Source organism: Lipophrys pholis, assembly GCF_963383615.2.
Source record: "Lipophrys pholis genome assembly, contig: SCAFFOLD_46, whole genome shotgun sequence".
In the NCBI taxonomy this organism is placed as follows: Eukaryota; Metazoa; Chordata; class Actinopteri; order Blenniiformes; family Blenniidae; genus Lipophrys; species Lipophrys pholis.
The window spans coordinates 199,871-222,500 of NW_028292308.1; the positions used below are offsets into that span (position 1 = coordinate 199,871).

At 45.9% G+C, this 22,630-nt stretch overlaps 1 protein-coding gene across 1 annotated transcript in view; it reads left to right on the top strand.

Annotated features, from left to right (window-relative positions):
• The first annotated feature begins 37 nt into the window (after window positions 1-37).
• The window catches only part of rffl (ring finger and FYVE-like domain containing E3 ubiquitin protein ligase), a 27,843-nt gene continuing 5,250 nt past the window's right edge, over window positions 38-22,630 (top strand). Inside the window, exons 1-5 of the mRNA XM_080493652.1 lie at window positions 38-287; window positions 12,376-12,542; window positions 12,777-12,974; window positions 13,286-13,525; window positions 14,893-15,124. Coding sequence (XP_080349778.1) covers window positions 12,378-12,542; window positions 12,777-12,974; window positions 13,286-13,525; window positions 14,893-15,124 — 835 coding nt within the window. The 5' untranslated portion in view covers window positions 38-287; window positions 12,376-12,377. The remainder of the gene's footprint in view (window positions 288-12,375; window positions 12,543-12,776; window positions 12,975-13,285; window positions 13,526-14,892; window positions 15,125-22,630) is intronic.

A 22,630-nucleotide genomic window follows, 5' to 3' on the forward strand; every position in this document is an offset into this window, starting at 1 on the left:
TGTGTGTGTGTGTGTGTGTGTGTGTGTGTGTGTGTGTGTGTGTGTGTGTGTGTGTGTGTGTGTGTGTGTGTGTGTGTGTGTGTGTCTTCCTGGTTGTCGTTACTTCCTGTCTCCGTCCCGGCCGGTGCCCGTCGGGCTGGTTAGTTGACCAAGTTGACCGGTTGACGAGTGAACCGATCCGCGGGTGAACCAGTCGTCACTACCTAGTCGTGTGACGTCACTACCCAGTGTCGTCACTAACTAGTGTCGTTAGCTCGCTGCTAACTGGAGCTGCTGTCATTCAACAGGTGAGGCGACTCGTTTTGTCCACGACCGCGTCGTTTAAACTGTCGACTAAGTTACTGCTCGCGTTACCCGCCCTGGTTAGGGTTATTCTAGTTTGTTCTGAACTTTAACCTTTAAACTTCACTGGCCAGCCTGCTGCTAGCCTAGCTAGTAGCAGCTCCCGGACTCGGTCCGCTCTTCCTCCGGTTTAACGATTATCGGCTCGTGTTTCACTCAATGGGATCCGACTACCGTCGATAAGAGTCCGTCGGTCTGAGCAGGACTCGGTCCATCATCCGGCTCACAGTAGTGATCTCAGCCAGTCCGGTGGACGGAACCAGGAACTCCTGAAGTGGACCTGCTTTCACCTGGAGCCTCTCGAGCCGAGCTGCTTTACCACAAAGACACTACAACTACAGCTTTACTACAACTACAGCTTTACTACAACTTCAACTACAATACAACTTGACTACAACTACAATACCACTTCAACTTTACTACAACTTCAACTTTACTACAACTACAACTTTACTACAAAACAACTTGACTACAACTGCAAAACAACTTGACTACAGCTACAAAACAACTTGACTACAACTACAATACAACTTGACTACAACTACAATACCACTTCAACTTTACTACAACTTCAACTTTACTACAACTACAACTTTACTACAAAACAACTTGACTACAACTGCAAAACAACTTGACTACAGCTACAATACAACTTGACTACAGCTACAAAACAACTTGACTACAACTACAATACAACTTGACTACAACTACAAAACAACTTGACTACAACTACAATACAACTTGACTACAGCTACAAAACAACTTGACTACAACTACAATACAACTTGACTACAACTACAAAACAACTTGACTACAGCTACAAAACAACTTGACTACAACTACAATACAACTTGACTACAACTACAAAACAACTTGACTACAGCTACAATACAACTTGACTACAACTACAAAACAACTTGACTACAACTTCATTACAATACAACTTTAGCACAACTACAAAACAACTTGACTACAGCTACATAACAACTTGACTACAACTACAAAACAACTTGACTACAACTACAATACAACTTGACTACAGCTACAAAACAACTTGACTACAGCTACAAAACAACTTGACTACAACTACAAAACAACTTGACTACAACTTCATTACAATACAACTTTAGCACAACTACAATACAACTTGAAATCAACTACAACTTTAGCACAACTACAATACAACTTTACTACAACACAACTTGACTACAACTACAAGACACCTTTACTACAACTACAATACAACTTGAAATCAACTACAACTTTACCACAACTGCAATACAACTTGACTACAACTTCACTACAACTACAATACAACTTGAAATCAACTACAACTTGACTACAACTACAATACAACCTTACTACAACAATACAACGTGACTACAACTACAATACAACTTTACTACAACACAACTTGACTACAACTACAATACAACTTGAAATCAACTACAACTTGACTACAACTACAATACAACTTTACTACAACACAACTTGACTACAACTACAATACAACTTGAAATCAACTACAACTTTACTACTACAACAATACAACTTGACATCAATTACTACTTTACTACAACTACAATACAACTTTACTACAACTTTAATACAACTGCCCCTTTACTACAACTCTACTACAATTACAACTTTATTACAACTACATCTTTACTACAACTGTAATACAACAACAACTTTATTACAACTACACTCTAACTTTAGGAAACTTCAGTCTAACTTAAGGAAACTTTAGTCTAACTTTAGAAACTTCGGTCTAACTTTAGGAAACTTTAGTCTAACTTTAGGAAACTTTAGTCTAACTTTAGGAAACTTTAGTCTAACTTTAGGAAACTTCAGTCTAACTTTAGGAAACTTTAGTCTAACTTTAGGAAACTTCAGTCTAACTTTAGGAAACTTTAGTCTAACTTTAGGAAACTTCAGTCTAACTTTAGGAAACTTTAGTCTAACTTTAGAAACTTCGGTCTAACTTTAGGAAACTTTAGTCTAACTTTAGGAAACTTTAGTCTAACTTTAGGAAACTTCAGTCTAACTTTAGGAAACTTCAGTCTAACTTTAGAAACTTCGGTCTAACTTTAGGAAACTTTAGTCTAACTTTAGGAAACTTCAGTCTAACTTTAGGAAACTTTAGTCTAACTTTAGGAAACTTCAGTCTAACTTTAGAAACTTCGGTCTAACTTTAGGAAACTTCGGTCTAACTTTAGGAAACTTAAGTCTAACTTTAGGAAACTTCAGTCTAACTTTAGGAAACTTTAGTCTAACTTTAGGAAACTTCAGTCTAACTTTAGAAACTTCGGTCTAACTTTAGGAAACTTCAGTCTAACTTTAGGAAACTTTAGTCTAACTTTAGGAAACTTCAGTCTAACTTTAGGAAACTTTAGTCTAACTTTAGGAAACTTCAGTCTAACTTTAGGAAACTTTAGTCTAACTTTAGGAAACTTTAGTCTAACTTTAGGAAACTTCAGTCTAACTTTAGGAAACTTTAGTCTAACTTTAGGAAACTTCAGTCTAACTTTAGAAACTTCGGTCTAACTTTAGGAAACTTCGGTCTAACTTTAGGAAACTTCAGTCTAACTTTAGGAAACTTCAGTCTAACTTTAGGAAACTTTAGTCTAACTTTAGGAAACTTCAGTCTAACTTTAGAAACTTCGGTCTAACTTTAGGAAACTTCGGTCTAACTTTAGAAACTCCAGTCTAACTTTAGAAACTTTAGTCTAACTTTAGGAAACTTCAGTCTAACTTTAGGAAACTTTAGTCTAACTTTAGGAAACTTCAGTCTAACTTCAAGAAACTTCAGTCTAACTTTAGGAAACTTTAGTCTAACTTTAGAAACTTCAGTCTAACTTTAGAAACTTTAGTCTAACTTTGGGAAACTTCAGTCTAACTTTAGTCTAACTTTAGGAAACTTTAGTCTAACTTTAGGAAACTTCAGTCTAACTTTAGAAACTCCAGTCTAACTTTAGGAAACTTTAGTCTAACTTTAGGAAACTTTAGTCTAACTTTAGGAAACTTCAGTCTAACTTTAGAAACTTCGGTCTAACTTTAGAAACTTCAGTCTAACTTTAGAAACTTCAGTCTAACTTTAGGAAACTTCAGTCTAACTTTAGAAACTTCGGTCTAACTTTAGGAAACTTCAGTCTAACTTTAGAAACTCCAGACTAACTTTAGAAACTTCCGTCTAACTTTAGGAAACTTTAGTCTAACTTTAGGAAACTTCAGTCTAACTTTAGGAAACTTTAGTCTAACTTTAGGAAACTTCAGTCTAACTTTAGGAAACTTCAGTCTAACTTTAGAAACTTCGGTCTAACTTTAGGAAACTTCGGTCTAACTTTAGAAACTCCAGTCTAACTTTAGAAACTTTAGTCTAACTTTAGGAAACTTCAGTCTAACTTTAGGAAACTTCAGTCTAACTTTAGGAAACTTCAGTCTAACTTTAGGAAACTTCGGTCTAACTTTAGAAACTCCAGTCTAACTTTAGAAACTTTAGTCTAACTTTAGGAAACTTCAGTCTAACTTTAGGAAACTTTAGTCTAACTTTAGGAAACTTCAGTCTAACTTCAAGAAACTTCAGTCTAACTTTAGGAAACTTTAGTCTAACTTTAGAAACTTCAGTCTAACTTTAGAAACTTTAGTCTAACTTTGGGAAACTTCAGTCTAACTTTAGTCTAACTTTAGGAAACTTTAGTCTAACTTTAGGAAACTTCAGTCTAACTTTAGAAACTCCAGTCTAACTTTAGGAAACTTTAGTCTAACTTTAGGAAACTTTAGTCTAACTTTAGGAAACTTCAGTCTAACTTTAGAAACTTCGGTCTAACTTTAGAAACTTCAGTCTAACTTTAGAAACTTCAGTCTAACTTTAGGAAACTTCAGTCTAACTTTAGAAACTTCGGTCTAACTTTAGGAAACTTCAGTCTAACTTTAGAAACTCCAGACTAACTTTAGAAACTTCCGTCTAACTTTAGGAAACTTTAGTCTAACTTTAGGAAACTTCAGTCTAACTTTAGGAAACTTTAGTCTAACTTTAGGAAACTTCAGTCTAACTTTAGGAAACTTCAGTCTAACTTTAGAAACTTCGGTCTAACTTTAGAAACTCCAGTCTAACTTTAGAAACTTTAGTCTAACTTTAGGAAACTTCAGTCTAACTTTAGAAACTTTAGTCTAACTTTAGGAAACTTCGGTCTAACTTTAGAAACTCCAGTCTAACTTTAGAAACTTTAGTCTAACTTTAGGAAACTTCAGTCTAACTTTAGGAAACTTCAGTCTAACTTTAGAAACTTCGGTCTAACTTTAGAAACTCCAGTCTAACTTTAGAAACTTTAGTCTAACTTTAGGAAACTTCAGTCTAACTTTAGAAACTCCAGACTAACTTTAGAAACTTCCGTCTAACTTTAGGAAACTTTAGTCTAACTTTAGGAAACTTCAGTCTAACTTTAGGAAACTTTAGTCTAACTTTAGGAAACTTCAGTCTAACTTTAGGAAACTTCAGTCTAACTTTAGGAAACTTCGGTCTAACTTTAGAAACTTCAGTCTAACTTTAGGAAACTTCGGTCTAACTTTAGAAACTTCAGTCTAACTTTAGAAACTTCGGTCTAACTTTAGAAACTTCAGTCTAACTTTAGGAAACTTCGGTCTAACTTTAGAAACTTCAGTTGAACTCTTTAGCTCTGAGAACCTCCACAGTGTCAAACTTTCTGAAATTGTCTACTTGAGCTTTAAGGTTCCTGATAACTGATCAATCACAACAATTTGAGGAGAACCTCAGGGACTAGATCCGGAGCTCCTAGTTCTCCTGGTCTCATCCAGAGGACAGGAGAACCTCAGGGACAAGAACCAGGGCTCCTCTCTGAGCTTCATGTTTTCTCTTCCGTCGCTCCTGAACCACAAGCAGCCAGAGGTCTGAAGGTTCCTCTGAGTTTGGTCTGCTTCACAGCAACCCCTTGTCTTCTGGTTCTCCGGTCCCCCCAGAGGACACCCCTGGAGATCCTGATGTCTCCTGTCCTCTCAGGAGAACCTCTGGGTAAACCTATGGTTCCTCTGGAGAACCTATGGTTCCTCAGGAGGTGTGTGTGTGTGTGTGTGTGTGTGTGTGTGTGTGTGTGTGTGTGTGTGTGTGTGTGTGTGTGTGTGTGTGTGTGTGTGTGTGTGTGTGTGTGTGTGTGTGTGTGTGTGTGTGTGTGTGTGTGTGTGTGTGTGTGTGTCATGCAGGCCCAGAGTGGCTGATCAGGAGGACCGGGACAAGACCCGGTGGGACGGTCTGATGTCCGGTGTTCACTTCTTTTCTTTTCTTTTTTCTGCCGGTGTTTTTTGTCTTTTTTCACAGCACTGAGCTGATCAGACCTTCCTGTGGGCTCTCCACCTTCCTGTGGGCTCTCCACCTTCCTGTGGGCTCTCCACCTTCCTGTGGGCTCTCCACCTTCCTGTGGGCTCTCCACCTGCAGGAAGGTTCTTAATGGGTCAATGTGATCTGTGTGACGGTGCTCAGACTGACACCACCACCACCTGGGAACGGAGATGGAGGGATGGATGGAGGGATGAATGGATGGATGGAGGGTTGAGGAATGGATGGATGGAGGGATGGATGGAGGGATGCATGGAGGGATGGATGGAGGGATGAATGGATGGATGGAGGGATGAGGAATGGATGGATGGAGGGATGCATGGAGGGATGGATGGATGGAGGGATGGATGGAGGGATGCATGGAGGGATGGATGGAGGGATGGATGGAGGGATGCATGGAGGGATGCATGGAGGAATGGATGGAGGGATGGATGGATGGATGGAGGGATGAGGAATGGATGGATGGAGGGATGCATGGGGGATGGAGGGATGAATGGATGGATGGAGGGATGCATGGTGGGATGAATGGATGGAAGGATGCATGGATGGATGGATGGAGGGATGGAGGGATGGATGGATGGATGGAGGGATGGAGGGATGGATGCAAGGCCACATAACTGGTAAAGTTTGTCTTCTGGTTCCTCAGAAGCTCCAGCAGCACCAAGCAGGATAGATGAGATTATTAGATTCACTATGATGGAGAGCAGGATGGAGATGGAGAGCAGGATAGAGAGCAGGATGGAGATGGAGAGCAGGATGGAGATGGAGAGGAGATGGAGAGCAGGATGGAGATGGAGAGCAGGATGGAGATGGAGAGCAGGATGGAGATAGATGGAGAGCAGGATGGAGATGGAGAGCAGATGGAAAGCAGGATGGAGATGAAGAGCAGGATGGAGATGGAGATGGAGAGCAGATGGAGAGCAGGATGGAGATAGATGGAGAGCAGGATGAAGATGGAGAGCAGATGGAGAGCAGGATGGAGATGAAGAGCAGGATGGAGATGGAGAGCAGGATGGAGATGGAGATGAAGAGCAGGATGGAGATGAAGAGCAGGATGGAGATGGAGAGCAGGATGGAGGTGGAGATGGAGAGCAGGATGGAGATGAAGAGCAGGATGGAGATGGAGAGCAGGATAGAGATGGAGAGCAGGACAGAGATGGAGAGCAGGATGGAGATGGAGATGGAGAGCAGTATGGAGATGGAGAGCAGGACGGAGATGGAGAGCAGGATGGAGATGGAGAGCAGGATGGAGACCAGGGTGGAGATGGAGAGCAGGATGGAGATGAAGAGCAGGATGGAGATGGAGAGCAGGATGGAGATAGAGAGCAGATGGAGATGTAGAGCAGATGGAGAGCAGGATGTAGATGGAGAGCAGGACAGAGATAGAGAGCAGGATGGAGATGGAGAGCAGATGGAGAGCAGGATGGAGATAGAGAGCAGGGTGGAGATGGAGAGCAGGATGGAGATGAAGATGGAGAGCAGGATGGAGATGGAGAGCAGGGTGGAGATGGAGATGGAGAGCAGGATGGAGAACAGGATGGAGATGGAGATGGAGAGCAGGATGGAGATGGAGAGCAGGGTGGAGATGAAGAGCAGGATGGAGATGGAGAGCAGGATGGAGATGAAGAGCAGGATGGAGATGGAGAGCAGGGTGGAGATGAAGAGCAGGATGGAGATGGAGAGCAGGATGGAGATGGAGAGCAGGATGGAGATAGAGAGCAGGATGGAGATGGAGATGGAGAGCAGGATGGAGATAGAGAGCAGGATGGAGATGGAGAGCAGGATGGAGATGGAGAGCAGGATGGAGATGGAGATGGAGAGCAGGATGGAGATGAAGAGCAGGATGGAGATGGAGAGCAGGATGGAGATGGAGATGGAGAGCAGGATGGAGATGAAGAGCAGGATGGAGATGGAGAGCAGGATGGAGATGGAGATGGAGAGCAGGATGGAGATAGAGAGCAGGATGGAGATGGAGAGCAGGATGGAGATGGAGATGGAGAGCAGGATGGAGATGAAGAGCAGGATGGAGATGGAGAGCAGGATGGAGATGAAGAGCAGGATGGAGATGAAGAGCAGGATGGAGATGGAGAGCAGGATGGAGATGGAGAGCAGAATGGAGATGGAGAGCAGGATGGAGACCAGGGTGGAGATGGAGAGCAGGATGGCGATGAAGAGCAGGATGGAGATGGAGAGCAGATGGAGATGTAGAGCAGATGGAGAGCAGGATGGAGATAGAGAGCAGGATGGAGATGGAGAGCAGGATGGAGATGAAGAGCAGGATGGAGATGGAGAGCAGGATGGAGATGGAGAGCAGGATGGAGATGGAGAGCAGGACGGAGATAGAGAGCAGGATGGAGAGCAGGATGGAGATGGAGATGGAGACCAGGATGGAGATGGAGAGCAGGATGGAGATGGAGAGCAGGGTGGAGATGAAGAGCAGGATGGAGATGGAGATGGAGAGCAGGATGGAGATAGAGAGCAGGATGGAGATGAAGAGCAGGATGGAGATGGAGAGCAGGATGGAGATGGAGATGGAGAGCAGGATGGAGATGAAGAGCAGGATGGAGATGGAGAGCAGGATGGAGATGAAGAGCAGGATGGAGATGGAGAGCAGGATGGAGATGAAGAGCAGGATGGAGATGGAGAGCAGAATGGAGATGGAGAGCAGAATGGAGATGGAGATGGAGAGCAGGATGGAGATGGAGAGCAGGGTGGAGATGGAGATGGAGAGCAGGATGGAGATAGAGAGCAGGATGGAGATGGAGATGGAGAGCAGGATGGAGATGGAGATGAAGAGCAGGATGGAGATGGAGAGCAGGATGGAGATGAAGAGCAGGATGGAGATGAAGAGCAGGATGGAGATGGAGATGGAGAACAGGATGGAGATGGAGATGGAGAGCAGGATGGAGATGGAGAGCAGGGTGGAGATGGAGATGGAGAGCAGGATGGAGAACAGGATGGAGATGGAGATGGAGAGCAGGATGGAGATGGAGAGCAGGGTGGAGATGAAGAGCAGGATGGAGATGGAGAGCAGAATGGAGATGGAGAGCAGGATGGAGAGCAGGATGGAGATGGAGAGCAGGATGGAGATGAAGAGCAGGATGGAGATGGAGAGCAGAATGGAGATGGAGAGCAGGATGGAGATGGAGAGCAGAATGGAGATGGAGATGGAGAGCAGGATGGAGATGGAGAGCAGGGTGGAGATGGAGATGGAGAGCAGGATGGAGATAGAGAGCAGGATGGAGATGGAGATGAAGAGCAGGATGGAGATGGAGAGCAGGATGGAGATGAAGAGCAGGATGGAGATGGAGAGCAGGATGGAGATGAAGAGCAGGATGGAGATGGAGAGCAGAATGGAGATGGAGAGCAGGATGGAGATGGAGAGCAGGATGGAGATGAAGAGCAGGATGGAGATGGAGAGCAGGATGGAGATGGAGAGCAGAATGGAGATGGAGAGCAGGATGGAGAGCAGGATGGAGATGGAGAGCAGGATGGAGATGAAGAGCAGAATGGAGATGGAGAGCAGGATGGAGATGGAGAGCAGAATGGAGATGGAGATGGAGAGCAGGATGGAGATGGAGAGCAGGGTGGAGATGGAGATGGAGAGCAGGATGGAGATAGAGAGCAGGATGGAGATGGAGATGAAGAGCAGGATGGAGATGGAGAGCAGGATGGAGATGGAGATGAAGAGCAGGATGGAGATGGAGAGCAGGATGGAGATGAAGAGCAGGATGGAGATGGAGATGGAGAGCAGGATGGAGATGGAGAGCAGGATGGAGATGGAGAGCAGGATGGAGAGCAGGATGGAGATGGAGAGCAGGATGGAGATGGAGAGCAGGGTGGAGATGGAGAGCAGGGTGGAGATGGAGATGGAGAACAGGATGGAGATGGAGATGGAGAGCAGGATGGAGATGGAGAGCAGGATGGAGATGGAGAGCAGATGGAGATGGAGAGCAGGATGGAGATGGAGATGGAGAGCAGGATGGAGATGCAGAGCAGGATGGAGAGCAGGATGGAGAGCAGGATGGAGATGGAGATGGAGAGCAGGATGGAGAGCAGGATGGAGATGGAGAGCAGGATGGAGATGGAGATGGAGAGCAGGATGGAGATGAAGAGCAGGATGGAGATGGAGAGCAGGGTGGAGATGGAGAGCAGGGTGGAGATGGAGATGGAGAACAGGATGGAGATGGAGATGGAGAGCAGGATGGAGATGGAGATGGAGAGCAGGATGGAGATGCAGAGCAGGATGGAGAGCAGGATGGAGATGGAGATGGAGAGCAGGATGGAGATGGAGAGCAGGATGGAGATGGAGATGGAGAGCAGGATGGAGATGGAGAGCAGGATGGAGATGGAGAGCAGGGTGGAGATGGAGATGGAGAGCAGGATGGAGATGGAGAGCAGGATGGAGATGGAGATGGAGAGCAGGATGGAGATGGAGAGCAGGATGGAGATGGAGATGGAGAGCAGGATGGAGATGGAGAGCAGGATGGAGAGCAGGATGGAGATGGAGAGCAGGACGGGTCTGGCGTGACACCAGACCCGTCGGTAGGAAGAAGACAGTCATGGTTCCTCTTCAGAACCCGTCCTTCCTCCACTGACTCAGCATCACAAGCTTCCAGTCTCATGCACCACTTCCTCCTCATATCCCGCCAAAATAAGAGCGTCTTTTCAGCACATCACCTTCTGTTAACCAGGAGATCAGGATTAGTACTTTCAACTGTTTCAAACAAAGTAATTCTTCCCTCGCTATGCAGTGGAGCCACCCAACAGAACACAGCCTGTAATGACCCCCCTCCACCTCTAGGGGCAGCACACAGAGACCTCTTCCCTCTCTTACAGGTAACAGAAGGTTCTGTGGGAGAACCGTTTAACTCAGCGGTCACTTCTCTGTGGGGTTCGGAGTTCCAGCGTCCACGGCTCTTTGGAAATGAAAATAATGTCTCTTGTTCTTTGTTCTTTCGCTCCGTCAGTCGATCAGAAACATTAAAGGAGCTCATGAGAACAAGGGTATTTATGGGTGTTAATCCAGTTAAAGACTTTGCTGGTGAGTGTCCCCCCAGGTGTCCCCATGTGTCCCTCTATAGCGGCCCTGGGGGGACGCATGGACCCCGAGGAGACACCTCAGAGCTCTGCTCTCTGCAGCATAGAACAGAAGAGACACTGAGAAGGAAGTGAAAGTCAAATCAGGACAGAACTTATTGATGAGTTCACCCAGAGGACTCCCAGGACATTCTGTCTGTCCTCCTCTGCCTTCAGGAAATGTCCTTTTCTCATGAGAAACAAGACCCAGATACTTCTGGATTACAGAGTACCTCAGTAATGTTTGAACCAATGAAACTCCTGTTCTCTCTGACAAGCAGAAGGTCGTTCAGCGTTAAAATCCCGTCTCCGCCAAACGTCCAACATTCATGATAGAAAAGGACTTCATCGTCAGCGTGGGACCACATGCTGGGACAGTCCTCAATGTCTGTCCAGGTTCGCTCTCTTCCTTCCTCAGACCAAATCATTAACGTCAATAGCAAAGACAGTAGGACAGAGGACATGTCCTTGCTTCACCCCACCTGGAGGAGGAAACCAGTCACCTGCACCATCAACACCACCACCAGGTCTCTGTTCATCCAGTCAACTAAACAAACCAAGGTACTTTTACCTTCCTGCAGTCGTTCTCTAACTCCAGAGGAGAGTACTCAGTGTACTCTGCTGTACCTCAGTACGTTCTGCTCATTCTTTTCTATAAATCCACAGATTATTCAGCGAAGCAGAGAAACACCTGATAACCTGCGCTTAACAAACCTCTGTCTCTTTAACTGGGAGGGAGAACAACCTTCAAACAACCAGCGGAACCAACCTCTTAGAACCTCTTAGAACCTCATTAGACAATCCAGCCACGCCCACAGCTTTATGTGGTTCAGTCTCCTGGAGAAATGTCCTGATATTCTACATGATTCAGCTCTACAGAGAAATGTCCTGACATTCTACATGATTCAGCTCTACATTCTGGAAACTGAGCTGAACTTTGTAAAACGAGAATTGTGCTGTCAGTGTGTGTGTGTGTGTGTGTGTGTGAGTGAGTGTGTGTGTGTGTGTGTGTGTGTGTGTGTGTGTGTGTGTGTGTGTGTGTGTGTGTGTGTGTGTGTGTGTGAGTGTGAGTGTGTGTGTGTGAGTGTGTGTGTGTGTGTGTGTGTGTGTGTGTGTGTGTGTGTGTGTGTGTGTGTGTGTGTGTGTGTGTGTGTGTGTGTGTGTGTGTGAGTGTGTGTGTGTGTGTGTGTGTGTGTGTGTGTGAGTGTGTGTGTGTGAGTGTGTGTGTGTGTGTGTGTGTGTGTGAGTGTGAGTGTGTGTGTGTGTGTGTGTGTGTGTGTGTGTGTGTGTGTGTGAGTGTGTGTGTGTGAGTGTGTGTGTGTGTGTGTGTGTGTGTGAGTGTGTGTGTGTGAGTGTGTGTGTGTGTGTGTGTGTGTGTGTGTGTGTGTGTTACAGACATGTTTTCAGGCTGTCAGTGTGTGTGTGTGTGTGTGTGTGTGTGTGTGTTACAGACATGTTTTCAGGCTGTCAGTGTGTGTATGTGTGTGTGTGTGTGTGTGTTACAGACATGTTTTCCTGCTGTCAGTGTGTGTGTGTGTGTGTGTGTGTGTTACAGACATGTTTTCCTGCTGTCAGTGTGTGTGTGTGTGTGTGTGTTACAGACATGTTGTCCTGCTGTGTTTGGGGCTGTTTGGACTCAGACTGTCAGTCGGACTCAGAGGACAGTCCAACTCGTCAGTCGTACACCAACTCAGCCTTCAACAGTCAGCCGTCACCGCCGGAGCCCTGCAGGGCCTGCGGGGGGCGCTTCGACACACACGCCAAGAGGGTGGGTCCACACACACACACGCACGCACGCACGCACGCACGCACGCACGCACGCACGCACGCACGCACGCACGCACGCACGCACGCACGCACGCACGCACGCACGCACGCACGCACGCACGCACGCACACACACACACACACACACACACACACACACACACTCCAGATGTTCTCCAGACAGCAGTGAAGTGAAGGTCTCTCTCTCTCTCTCTCTCTCTCTGTCGTTCGCCCAGCACCTGTGTGTTGACTGTAAGAAAAACTACTGTAGCCAGTGCTCTGCTCACCACGAGCCCCGCCCCCGCCTCTGCCACACCTGTCAACGTTTCTATGGCAACCTGCTTGAGAGGGCGGAGCTTATGAAGCTGAAGGTGAAGGAGCTGCGAGACTACCTGCACCTGCACGAGATCTCCACACACCTGTGCAGAGAGAAGGTGACACCTCCCCCTCTGCCCCCCCCCCCCCCGTGTCCTCTCTCCCCCTGTGCCCCCCTGCCTGCCGCCCTGTGTCTTCCTCCTCCTCTGCCCCGCCTGCCCACTCTGCCCCCCCCCGTGTCCTCTCTCCCCCTGTGCCCCCCTGCCTGCCGCCCTGTGTCTTCCTCCTCCTCTGCCCCCCCTGCCCCCGTGTCCTCTCTCCCCCTGTGCCCCCCTGCCTGCCGCCCTGTGTCTTCCTCCTCCCCTGCCCCCCCACTGCCCCCCCTGCCTCCGCCCCTCCCTCTGCCTCACCTGTCCGTGTTTCCCTGCAGGAGGAGCTGGTTGAGTTGATCCTCAGTCAGCAGTCGTCGCCGTCCAGTAGCTCCGCCCCCGAGACGCCTTCGATGATGTCACCTGAGCACACCTCGACCTTCCCTATCAATCCCTCTGCTGAAGCCCCGCCCACCGAGCAGCCCGAGGCCCCGCCCACCGAGCAACCCGAGGCCCCACCCACAGAGCAGCCCGAGGCCCCGCCCACCGAGCCTGAGGACCCGGACCGGGATGGGGAGCAGGTGAGAACAGAGCCGACAGGAAGTGGCGTGGTGGTGTGGGCGGGGCTGTGACGCCACGCAGCCTGTCTCCGCCCACCGCTCCGACACGTCAGAGCGGCCGCCATCTTGAGAGGGGCAAGTCTGCCCCGTCAGCCTAAAGAAGTCTGTGTGACAGCGACGTGTTTTCTGAAGGAAACCAGGCAAATATACATTTACAGGACTGAAGAATCACTGCTCTCATTTTTAATCTATTAAATTAAAAATCATTTCATTTATTTATTAATTTAATGTAGCATACTTCTATAAAGTCCAGAGAGGACATGGAAGCAGTCTGCAGACGGGACATTGGGACGCTGTCCTCTCCTTTTAGAGCAACATGATGGAGCCATGACAACAATATGGAAAGTCTTTATTTACACACAATGGGACATTTATGTACAATGAACATGGACATTATAAAGGTATTACTTTTTTGTGGAACAAATTGAGATTTGTTTTAACATATTTACACACAATAACATATTTACCTGTTATACTTTCATTTATATTTACATAGTTACCTTTAATATTACATATAAAATACTAGTTAGATATTTACCTATTACATGTTTATTTATTGTGACACATTTATCTATTATTCCATATTATATGACATATTCTCTTCCAGCTCTTCAGTTATTAGATGTTTCCCTCTCAGTTCCTCCAGAAGACCCCCCACTGTGCTCTTTGCCCTCCGTTCTCCATCTCTTCATTCCTCTCCTCTCTTCTCAGACTCTCCACCTCGGCCATGGCTTCACTGAGTCTGGCTGTCAGAGCATCAGGACATGTGGGCAGTGATAGGAGAGGTCCTAGTGAGGACCAGATGGACCTGTTGCTCAGCTGTTTGAGAACAGCCAGACAGAACTTCCTACTGGGATCAGGCTGAGGTTCTCCTGCTGGAACAGGCGGGGAACAGAACACTGACTGGTTCTGAGACGCTGGTTCTTTATAAATGTAATCTTCTCCACACTGTAACTAAAAGAGCCTCCGTCAGATGAACCCAATAGACCTTGATATTGTTGTTGTTGTTTGAGGGCGAGCTTCAGCCAGGGACTAGAGAGAACCAGGGCTCCAGCTCATCTATGTCCAAGTTAATGTTATCTGAGCTAAACACAACGACAACAACAATAAATATGTTTGTCCTCCCTATGGAAGGTAATCCCACGCTGTCCATTGTCCTCATTGTCTCTGTTTGGACAACCAAAAGCAGAACAGTGATGCGGGATCGTTGCTGAAGTCCTGACGAATGCCCCTCCCAAGATGGCGGACGCACTGACGTGTGTTCCTGCCAGTCGCTGAGGCATCTAGTGTGTTTATGTCTATGGTGACGCCTGTGGTGTGTTTCTCAGTGGGACCCGGAGGAGGCGGAGGCGGCGGCGGTGGCGAGCGGCCGCCGGGCGTCTTTGTCTGACCTGAGCGGCGAGGGCGACATCGAGGCGCTCAGCGTGCGGCAGCTGAAGGAAATCCTGGCCCGGAACTTTGTGGACTTCAAAGGCTGCTGTGAGAAGTGGGAGCTGATGGAGCGGGTGACCCGGCTGTACCGGGACCAGCACCACCTGCACCACCTGCCGATCCAGGACGGTGAGGCCACACCCAGCACCACCTGCCCGACATACACAACTGACACGACATACACCACCGGCACCACCTGCACTACACACATCACCCACACTACATACACCACCTGCACTACAACCACCACCTGCACGGCATACACCACCTGCACTACACACATCACCCACACTACATACACCACCTGCACTACAACCACCACCTGCACGGCATACACCACCTGCACCACCTGCACTACACACATCACCCACACTACATACACCACCTGCACTACAACCACCACCTGTACTGCAACCACCACCTGCACGGCATACACCACCTGCACCACCTGCACTACACACATCACCCACACTACATACACCACCTGCACTACAACCACCACCTGTACTGCAACCACCACCTGCACTACATACACCACCTGCACTACATACACCACCTGCACTACAACCACCACCTGTACTGCAACCACCACCTGCACGACATACACCACCGGCACCACCTGCACTACATACACCACCTGCACTACATACACCACCTGCACTACAACCACCACCTGTACTGCAACCACCACCTGCACGGCATACACCACCTGCACCACCTGCACGACATACACCACCGGCACTACCTGCACTACATACACCACCTGCAGTACAAACATCACCTCCACTACATACACCACCTGCACTACATACACCACCTGCACTACATACACCACCTGCAGTACAAACATCACCTCCACTACATACATCACCTGTGCTACATACACCACCTGCACCACCTGCACGACATACACCACCGGCACTACCTGCACTACATACACCACCTGCAGTACAAACATCACCTCCACTACATACACCACCTGCACTACATACACCACCTGCACTACATACACCACCTGCAGTACAAACATCACCTCCACTACATACATCACCTGTGCTACATACACCACCTGCACCACCTGCAGACCCAGCACAGTGAGTCCAGGCTCCACCCACTCCCTTAATGTATTTATTCTTCTGATCTTAGCGAGAACCAGTTTCACCACAGATGGAAGGAGGTTATAAAAACAGTCTTTGAATTTGAATATAGTCTCTGTGTGCTGAGTCGACATTAATTCTGTGGTTTTCCCTCAATAAATCTCCATTACAAGCTTCAGTCTTCAGTAGAAAAACTGTGATTCATCACAATTATTACAGAAAATTGTGCAATTAATTAGTTAATGTTTTTTAATTGATTGACAGCACTAATATATATATATATATACGTGAACACCTAGATATGTGCTATAACCAGCATAAAGGAAGGTCTTTGTGTAGAGGGAGGATAGCGGATGTAGTCGTGTACTTTATGTAGTCCTTTGAATATGTTTCTTTTGTTTTAACTGTTTCTTGTACTGAGGAGTGTGGTTTCTGTGTGTTGTGGGCATATAAAGTGATTTTCTGATGGTGATTTGGTGTTGTGATTCCACGGATATTTGAGTTGTGGGACGGCTGCAGCCGAAGCTTCTATGAAGTGGTGAATAGTGAGCATCCTGGCCCCGCCCCCTGTACAGCCTGAACACTTGTGATGCTAGGCGTTTGTAGTCACAGCGGCTGAAGCCGCCCAATTACTACACGATTCCCCAGAGTGAAACTGTTGAACTGTGGAGATGAGAAATGAGCGGTTAACGTGATGGAATGTTCCTCTGCCTCAGGGCGGCGATGCTCTGAGGATTTAGTTGTTGTGATGAATGTTTGTGAGTGTTGGTGGACGAATGTCTGTCTTTGGTGGAACCGGTCTGCTCAGGGTGGATCATGTGTTGGAAGATATTTCTTTTCTACGATCAGTCCTCATATCCAGAAAGAGTCTCAGAGTCTCTCAGAGTGTCATAGTCTCAATGTCTTTGAGTCTTAGAGTCTCAGTGTCTCTTAGAGTCTCAGAGTCTCAGAGTCTCTCAGAGTCTTAGACTCTCTCAGAGTCTATCAGAGTCTCAGAGTCTCTCAGAGTCTCCAAGTCTCTCCGAGTCCCAGTGTCTCGGAGTCACAGAGTCTCTCAGAGTGTCAGAGTCTCAGAGTCTCAATGTCTTTGGGTCTCAGAGCCTGAGTGTCTCAGAGTCTCTCATAGTCTGAGTCTCAGTGTCTCAGAGTCTCAATGTCTTTGAGTCTCAGAGTCTCTCAGTGTCTCAGAGTCTTTCAGAGTCTCAGAGTCACAGTGTCTCAGTGTCTTTCAGAGTCTCAGTGTCTCTCAGAGTCTCTCAGTGTCTCAGAGTCTCAATGTCTTTGAGTCTCAGTGTCTCAGTGTCTCAGAGTCTCTCAAAGTCTCAGAGTCTCTCAGTGTCTCAGAGTCTCAGTTTCTCAGTGTTTCAGAGTCACAGTGTCTCAGAGGAGTCTCAGAGTCTCAATGTCTTTGAGTCTCAGTGTCTCAGAGTCTCTCAGAGTCTCGGAGTCTCAATGTCTTTGGGTCTCAGAGCCTCAGTGTCTCAGAGTCTTTCAGAGTCTCTCAGAGTCTCAGTGTCTCAGAGTCTCTCAGTCTCTCAGTTTCTCAGTGTCTCAGAGTCTCAGTGTTTCAGAGTCTCAGTCTGGGAGGTTCTCAGTGTATCAGAGTCTCAGTGTCTTTGAGTCTCTCAGAGTCTCAGTGTCTCAGAGTCACAATGTCTCAGGGCCTCAGAGTCTCTCAAAGTCTCAGAGTCTCTCAGAGCGTCAGTGTCTGAGAGTCTCAATGTCTTTTTGTCTTTTTGTCTCAGAGTCTCAGTCTCTCAGTGTCTCAGAGTCTCAGAGCTTCTGTCTCAGCCTACCAACTCCCAGCCAGGAACCTCAGCTTCAGAGTGACTGAGGAAGGTTCTAAGAGCAGCTCTGATCCAGGAGTTGACAGCAACATTGACCTCCGTGAGGAGGAGGAGTCAAAACGTTGCTCCATGATGCTGAAAGCTGATTGGTTGGTAGAGAAAGGAAGAGAGAACCAAGCCTCTGTGCTCCTCCTGATGAATGGAGAGTAAAATTAACCCTTCAAATATTAAACATGTGAAATCATAAGAATTATTTTATTATGAAACTCACCTGGTTCTCACCTGGTTCTCATGCTGGTTATTATATTGATTTGATTATTGTTCTTTGTTCTGTCCTCGCTGGTCATTTTGACCTCTTAATGTATTAGAACCATATTAATGGTGGAGTTCCTGTGATTTACCTCCAAGGTGGGGCTGCTGCTGCTCACCTGGAGACAGGTGTCACCTGGAGACAGATGTCACCTGGAGACAGGTATCACAGTGTACTGCTGCTCACCTGGAGACAGGTGTCACCTGGAGACAGGTATCACAGTGTACTGCTGCTCACCTGGAGACAGGTGTCACCTGGAGACAGGTATCACAGTGTACTGCTGCTCACCTGGAGACAGGTATCACCTGGAGACAGGTGTCACCTGGAGACAGGTGTCACCTGGAGACAGGTGTCACCTGGAGACAGGTATCACAGTGTACTGCTGCTCACCTGGAGACAGGTGTCACCTGGAGACAGGTGTCACCTGGAGACAGGAGACAGGTATGACCTGGAGACAGGTATGACCTGGAGACAGGTGTCACCTGGAGACAGGTATCACCTGGAGACAGGTGTCACCTGGAGACAGATATCACCTGGAGACAGGTGTCACCTGGAGACAGGTGTCACCTGGAGACAGGAGACAGGTATGACCTGGAGACAGGTATCACCTGGAGACAGGTGTCACCTGGAGACAGGTATCACCTGGAGACAGGTGTCACCTGGAGACAGATATCACCTGGAGACAGGTGTCACCTGGAGACAGATATCACCTGGAGACAGGTGTCACCTGGAGACAGATATCACCTGGAGACAGGTGTCACCTGGAGACAGATATCACCTGGAGACAGGTGTCACCTGGAGACAGGTATCACCTGGAGACAGGTGTCACCTGGAGACAGGTATCACAGTGTGTTATTTGGTTGCTTCACTATAGGAGAAAGAAACTTTTCCCTGATGAGGTCGAGCACCAACACTTCCTGTACGATGGAGCCGGTCGTCATTGATCACAGAGGCGCCGGCAGGGTTCTACTCCATAGTACACACAGATCCTACATAGTACACACAGATCCTACATAGTACACACAGATTCTACATAGTACACACAGATACTCCATTTCTAGGAATTCTACTATTTTCTTCAGAGTGACACTGAGAGCGTCTTTCAGCCTCAGGACGCTTTGTGAAGACGGACCTGGAGGTCGAGTGGACACTGAGAAGGTGGGGGGGGGCTGGACGGGAGTCTCTGTGGGGTTTGAGGAGGAATGAGACATGACTGTGACTGGGGGGTGCTGCTGGGCGATGGAGGCCAGGAGGTGGAGAGCAGTGGAACGTCCTTCATGAGGTCTTCTAGTGTGGACATATGGTCTTCATTGTGTTTGATGAAACGTGTCTTCTTGGTCGGGGTTCCCTTCTGATCAGTATTAAACTATAACAATCTTTAAAAATGGTATTTATCTCTTCAGCTTCTGATCACGGAAATGAAATTGTTGTTTTTTCTTTGTTTTGCTAAATATTGTCCAGATTGATGGACGTGATGGACGTGATGGACGTGTCCCTGTCTCAATCTGTGGAACTGGAACTGAGCTTTTTTATTCAGGAATTCGTTTAGTTGAAATTTGTTTTCTTTCGTCTGTTGGACTGTTGATATGTCCTTCATGTCCTTCATGTCCTTCATGTCCTTCATGTCCTCTGTTACACTTTTTCTTCCACTTTTGTTTCTTGTTGTTTTTGTGAAGAGAAAATGAAATAGTGACGCCTGTAAGTATTGTTTACCACTGTAAGGATTTCTTGGCTCATAAGAATGACTAGGTACCATGTATATAGTACAGTCCACCCCCGGGTACCACTCATGTTGTGTTCTGGCAGTTTGACTATCGATCAGGATTAATAATGACCAGAGGTAGTTATTACTTGTGTTATTAAAGTGTAATGTGCTCTGTATCAGATCAGCTGTTTAACAGCCAGTTCACTTCGATCAGCCTCAGAAGGTTTACCAAACACTTCATTAGGAAGTTTGATTTACTACATGTACTGGAAAAACTGTTGCTTAGATCCAACTTAAAAAAAATAAGGTAATATTTTCCAAGCAATTTTTAGTAGTTTAGTGAACTTCTTGTTTTTTTGATTCCAGAAAACTTAATTTTTTAAATTTTTCTGTATTAATTTTTATTGGGATAGCCTTCAAGAAAAAGCCCAAAAAATGAGTTTCACGAACTTAAAAAACAGTCATTTGTCAAGTACATCATACTGAATTAAATAAAGTTAAATGTACATGTATATATTTAGAAATTGATTTGGATGAATTTATGCACTCAATCTTATTGATTATTAAAAAAATTATTTTGCTTGTTTTGAAAGTCTAAATTACTTATTAAAATTAGTACGAAATACCTAATAAAATGTTATATTTATGAAAGAGGCATTTGTGTCCAACATTTGTATTTTATTAAGCATTTTTGGAACTTCACAGTTGACTTAAAATACAATGAAACAACAAAACGTCAGAGTAACCCTTGACTGCATCTTTAAAGTGCTGAATACAACACCTGAGTGTCTTAAGCAGACGTAACAAAGTGCATAACACATATATATATATATATATATATATATATATTATATAGGATTCATGATAATATTTTAACAATTTTAACAACATGTAACATTTAAATTCTGACCTGCAGCTGATAAAACCTTGAAGGGATCCTCCACTGTTTTTACAAAACAGGCCTAGAATCTGAGAAATGTACTTAATAGAAGATATATGGCTAACAAATGCATGACTATGCAGGATATTCCGTTCATTAACCTTTAAAAATGGGAATAGTTTACTATTTTAAAACCTTTATTCCACATCTTAAAATCCCATGATATAAGACATCACACAGCCCCGTTTGCCTGTTGCAGCCCACTGCTTTCAGCACTGACGCATTCAAGCCTGATTTTTAAATAATTTAGCAGCTTCTTCAGTCAAAATGCCAACTTGTGCCTCTTTTGGTTGTAAAACAGAAGAAAAGCTCTGTGCATAGCCGACGCTCTGATGCGCTCATTATTTCCTATCATCTTTCGGTAAACAAGAGGTTTTACATTGACATCTTTAACTTTTGCTGATTTTTCAGAGCAACCAAAAGCAGCACACAGGAGCTGCTAAATCACGTGTTTTTTTAGCCATAGATCTTCTAAAATCACATATCTAAAATTTTAGGCAACATTTGTAAAGAACAGTGGAGGATCCCCATAACAGTGAAAACATTTATTAGAAACTAGAAGCTCAACATTGAGCAGGAACTAAACCGTTCGTTGGTGGACTCACTGGCTTAGGCAAGAAGCTTGTTTTTCAGCCTCATGAATCTGGCAGTTGGTTTTGGGCGCAGCGTGTCTCGTCCAGCAAAAAGTCTTTGGAAGACCTCAAATGTCTTTGAGAGTTTAGATGGATACTCCAGACTTAGGGCATATGTTAAGCCGAGGAGTAGGCAGCATGCTCTTACAAGAGTTTCAAGAGCAGTAAGCACCGGGACGCCCTCGATGATGGTACCAGCAGCATGTGGCTCCTGGCAGTGGAGATCCTCACGCTTTCAGTTTTTAGTTCCTCGTGGACTTTTCTCTGCTGTTCCCTGTATGACAGAGAAATAGAACACAATAAGGATGAAATGTCAAATTTGTTCAAATAATGAAGAAAATAAAAAACATCATCATTTATGAACATGTTAAAAGAGTAGAAAGCGGCCAGAGAGTGAGGAGCAGAAGATTCCGCCAGCGCTTGTGGACACCACTGCCAACCTAATGAAATGGATTAAGCCATTTTTTAAGCCCAGCCTTGGCGTCGAGGCGGGAAGCACAGGAAGTGACTTCACCTGCACAAACTTCTGGTTGGGCTGTAATGAGTACTCGTACTGCTTTTAAAGAGTAAAATTCAAGCACTTTTCCAGCACTTTCAAGATAAAATTTGAACTTTTTCAAGGAAGCCGAAGCTTTAAGTAGAGTATATAACTATACATATATACTGTGTGAGGAATACCCGGGCTTGCTAAGTAAGCCCAAACACATTTTACCCTGACACCGGGAGCAACACTCGTAGGAGAAACCTTGAAAACGTGATATTGAAAATCATGCATTTTCCAGACTTTTAAGGCTCTGTACGGACCCTATGTGAGTCATGAAGGGAAACGTTGGGGCAGATGAGCTCTGCATGGTTTCATGAATCGGAATTTTGTTTTTGGAAAAGCACATTTTCAGATGTTTGACTCAGACGTTTAGTGTTCTTCTTCTTTGTAGTTTTATGGCAGTTGGCAATTTTAGTATAGACCCTACTTAATGTTTGTATAAATGACACCTCTATTCCTTTGCAGGTCAACATATTACAGTTACTTCCTTTTCTCTCCTTTTTACAAAAAACAGGATAAAAGTGTGTGTAAACTGAAGGGATTGAGGTCAGAACCTCAGATGATCTGATAGACGGGATGACTGGCTTCAGTCCTGACCTGAAACAACCTTTACTTTGAAG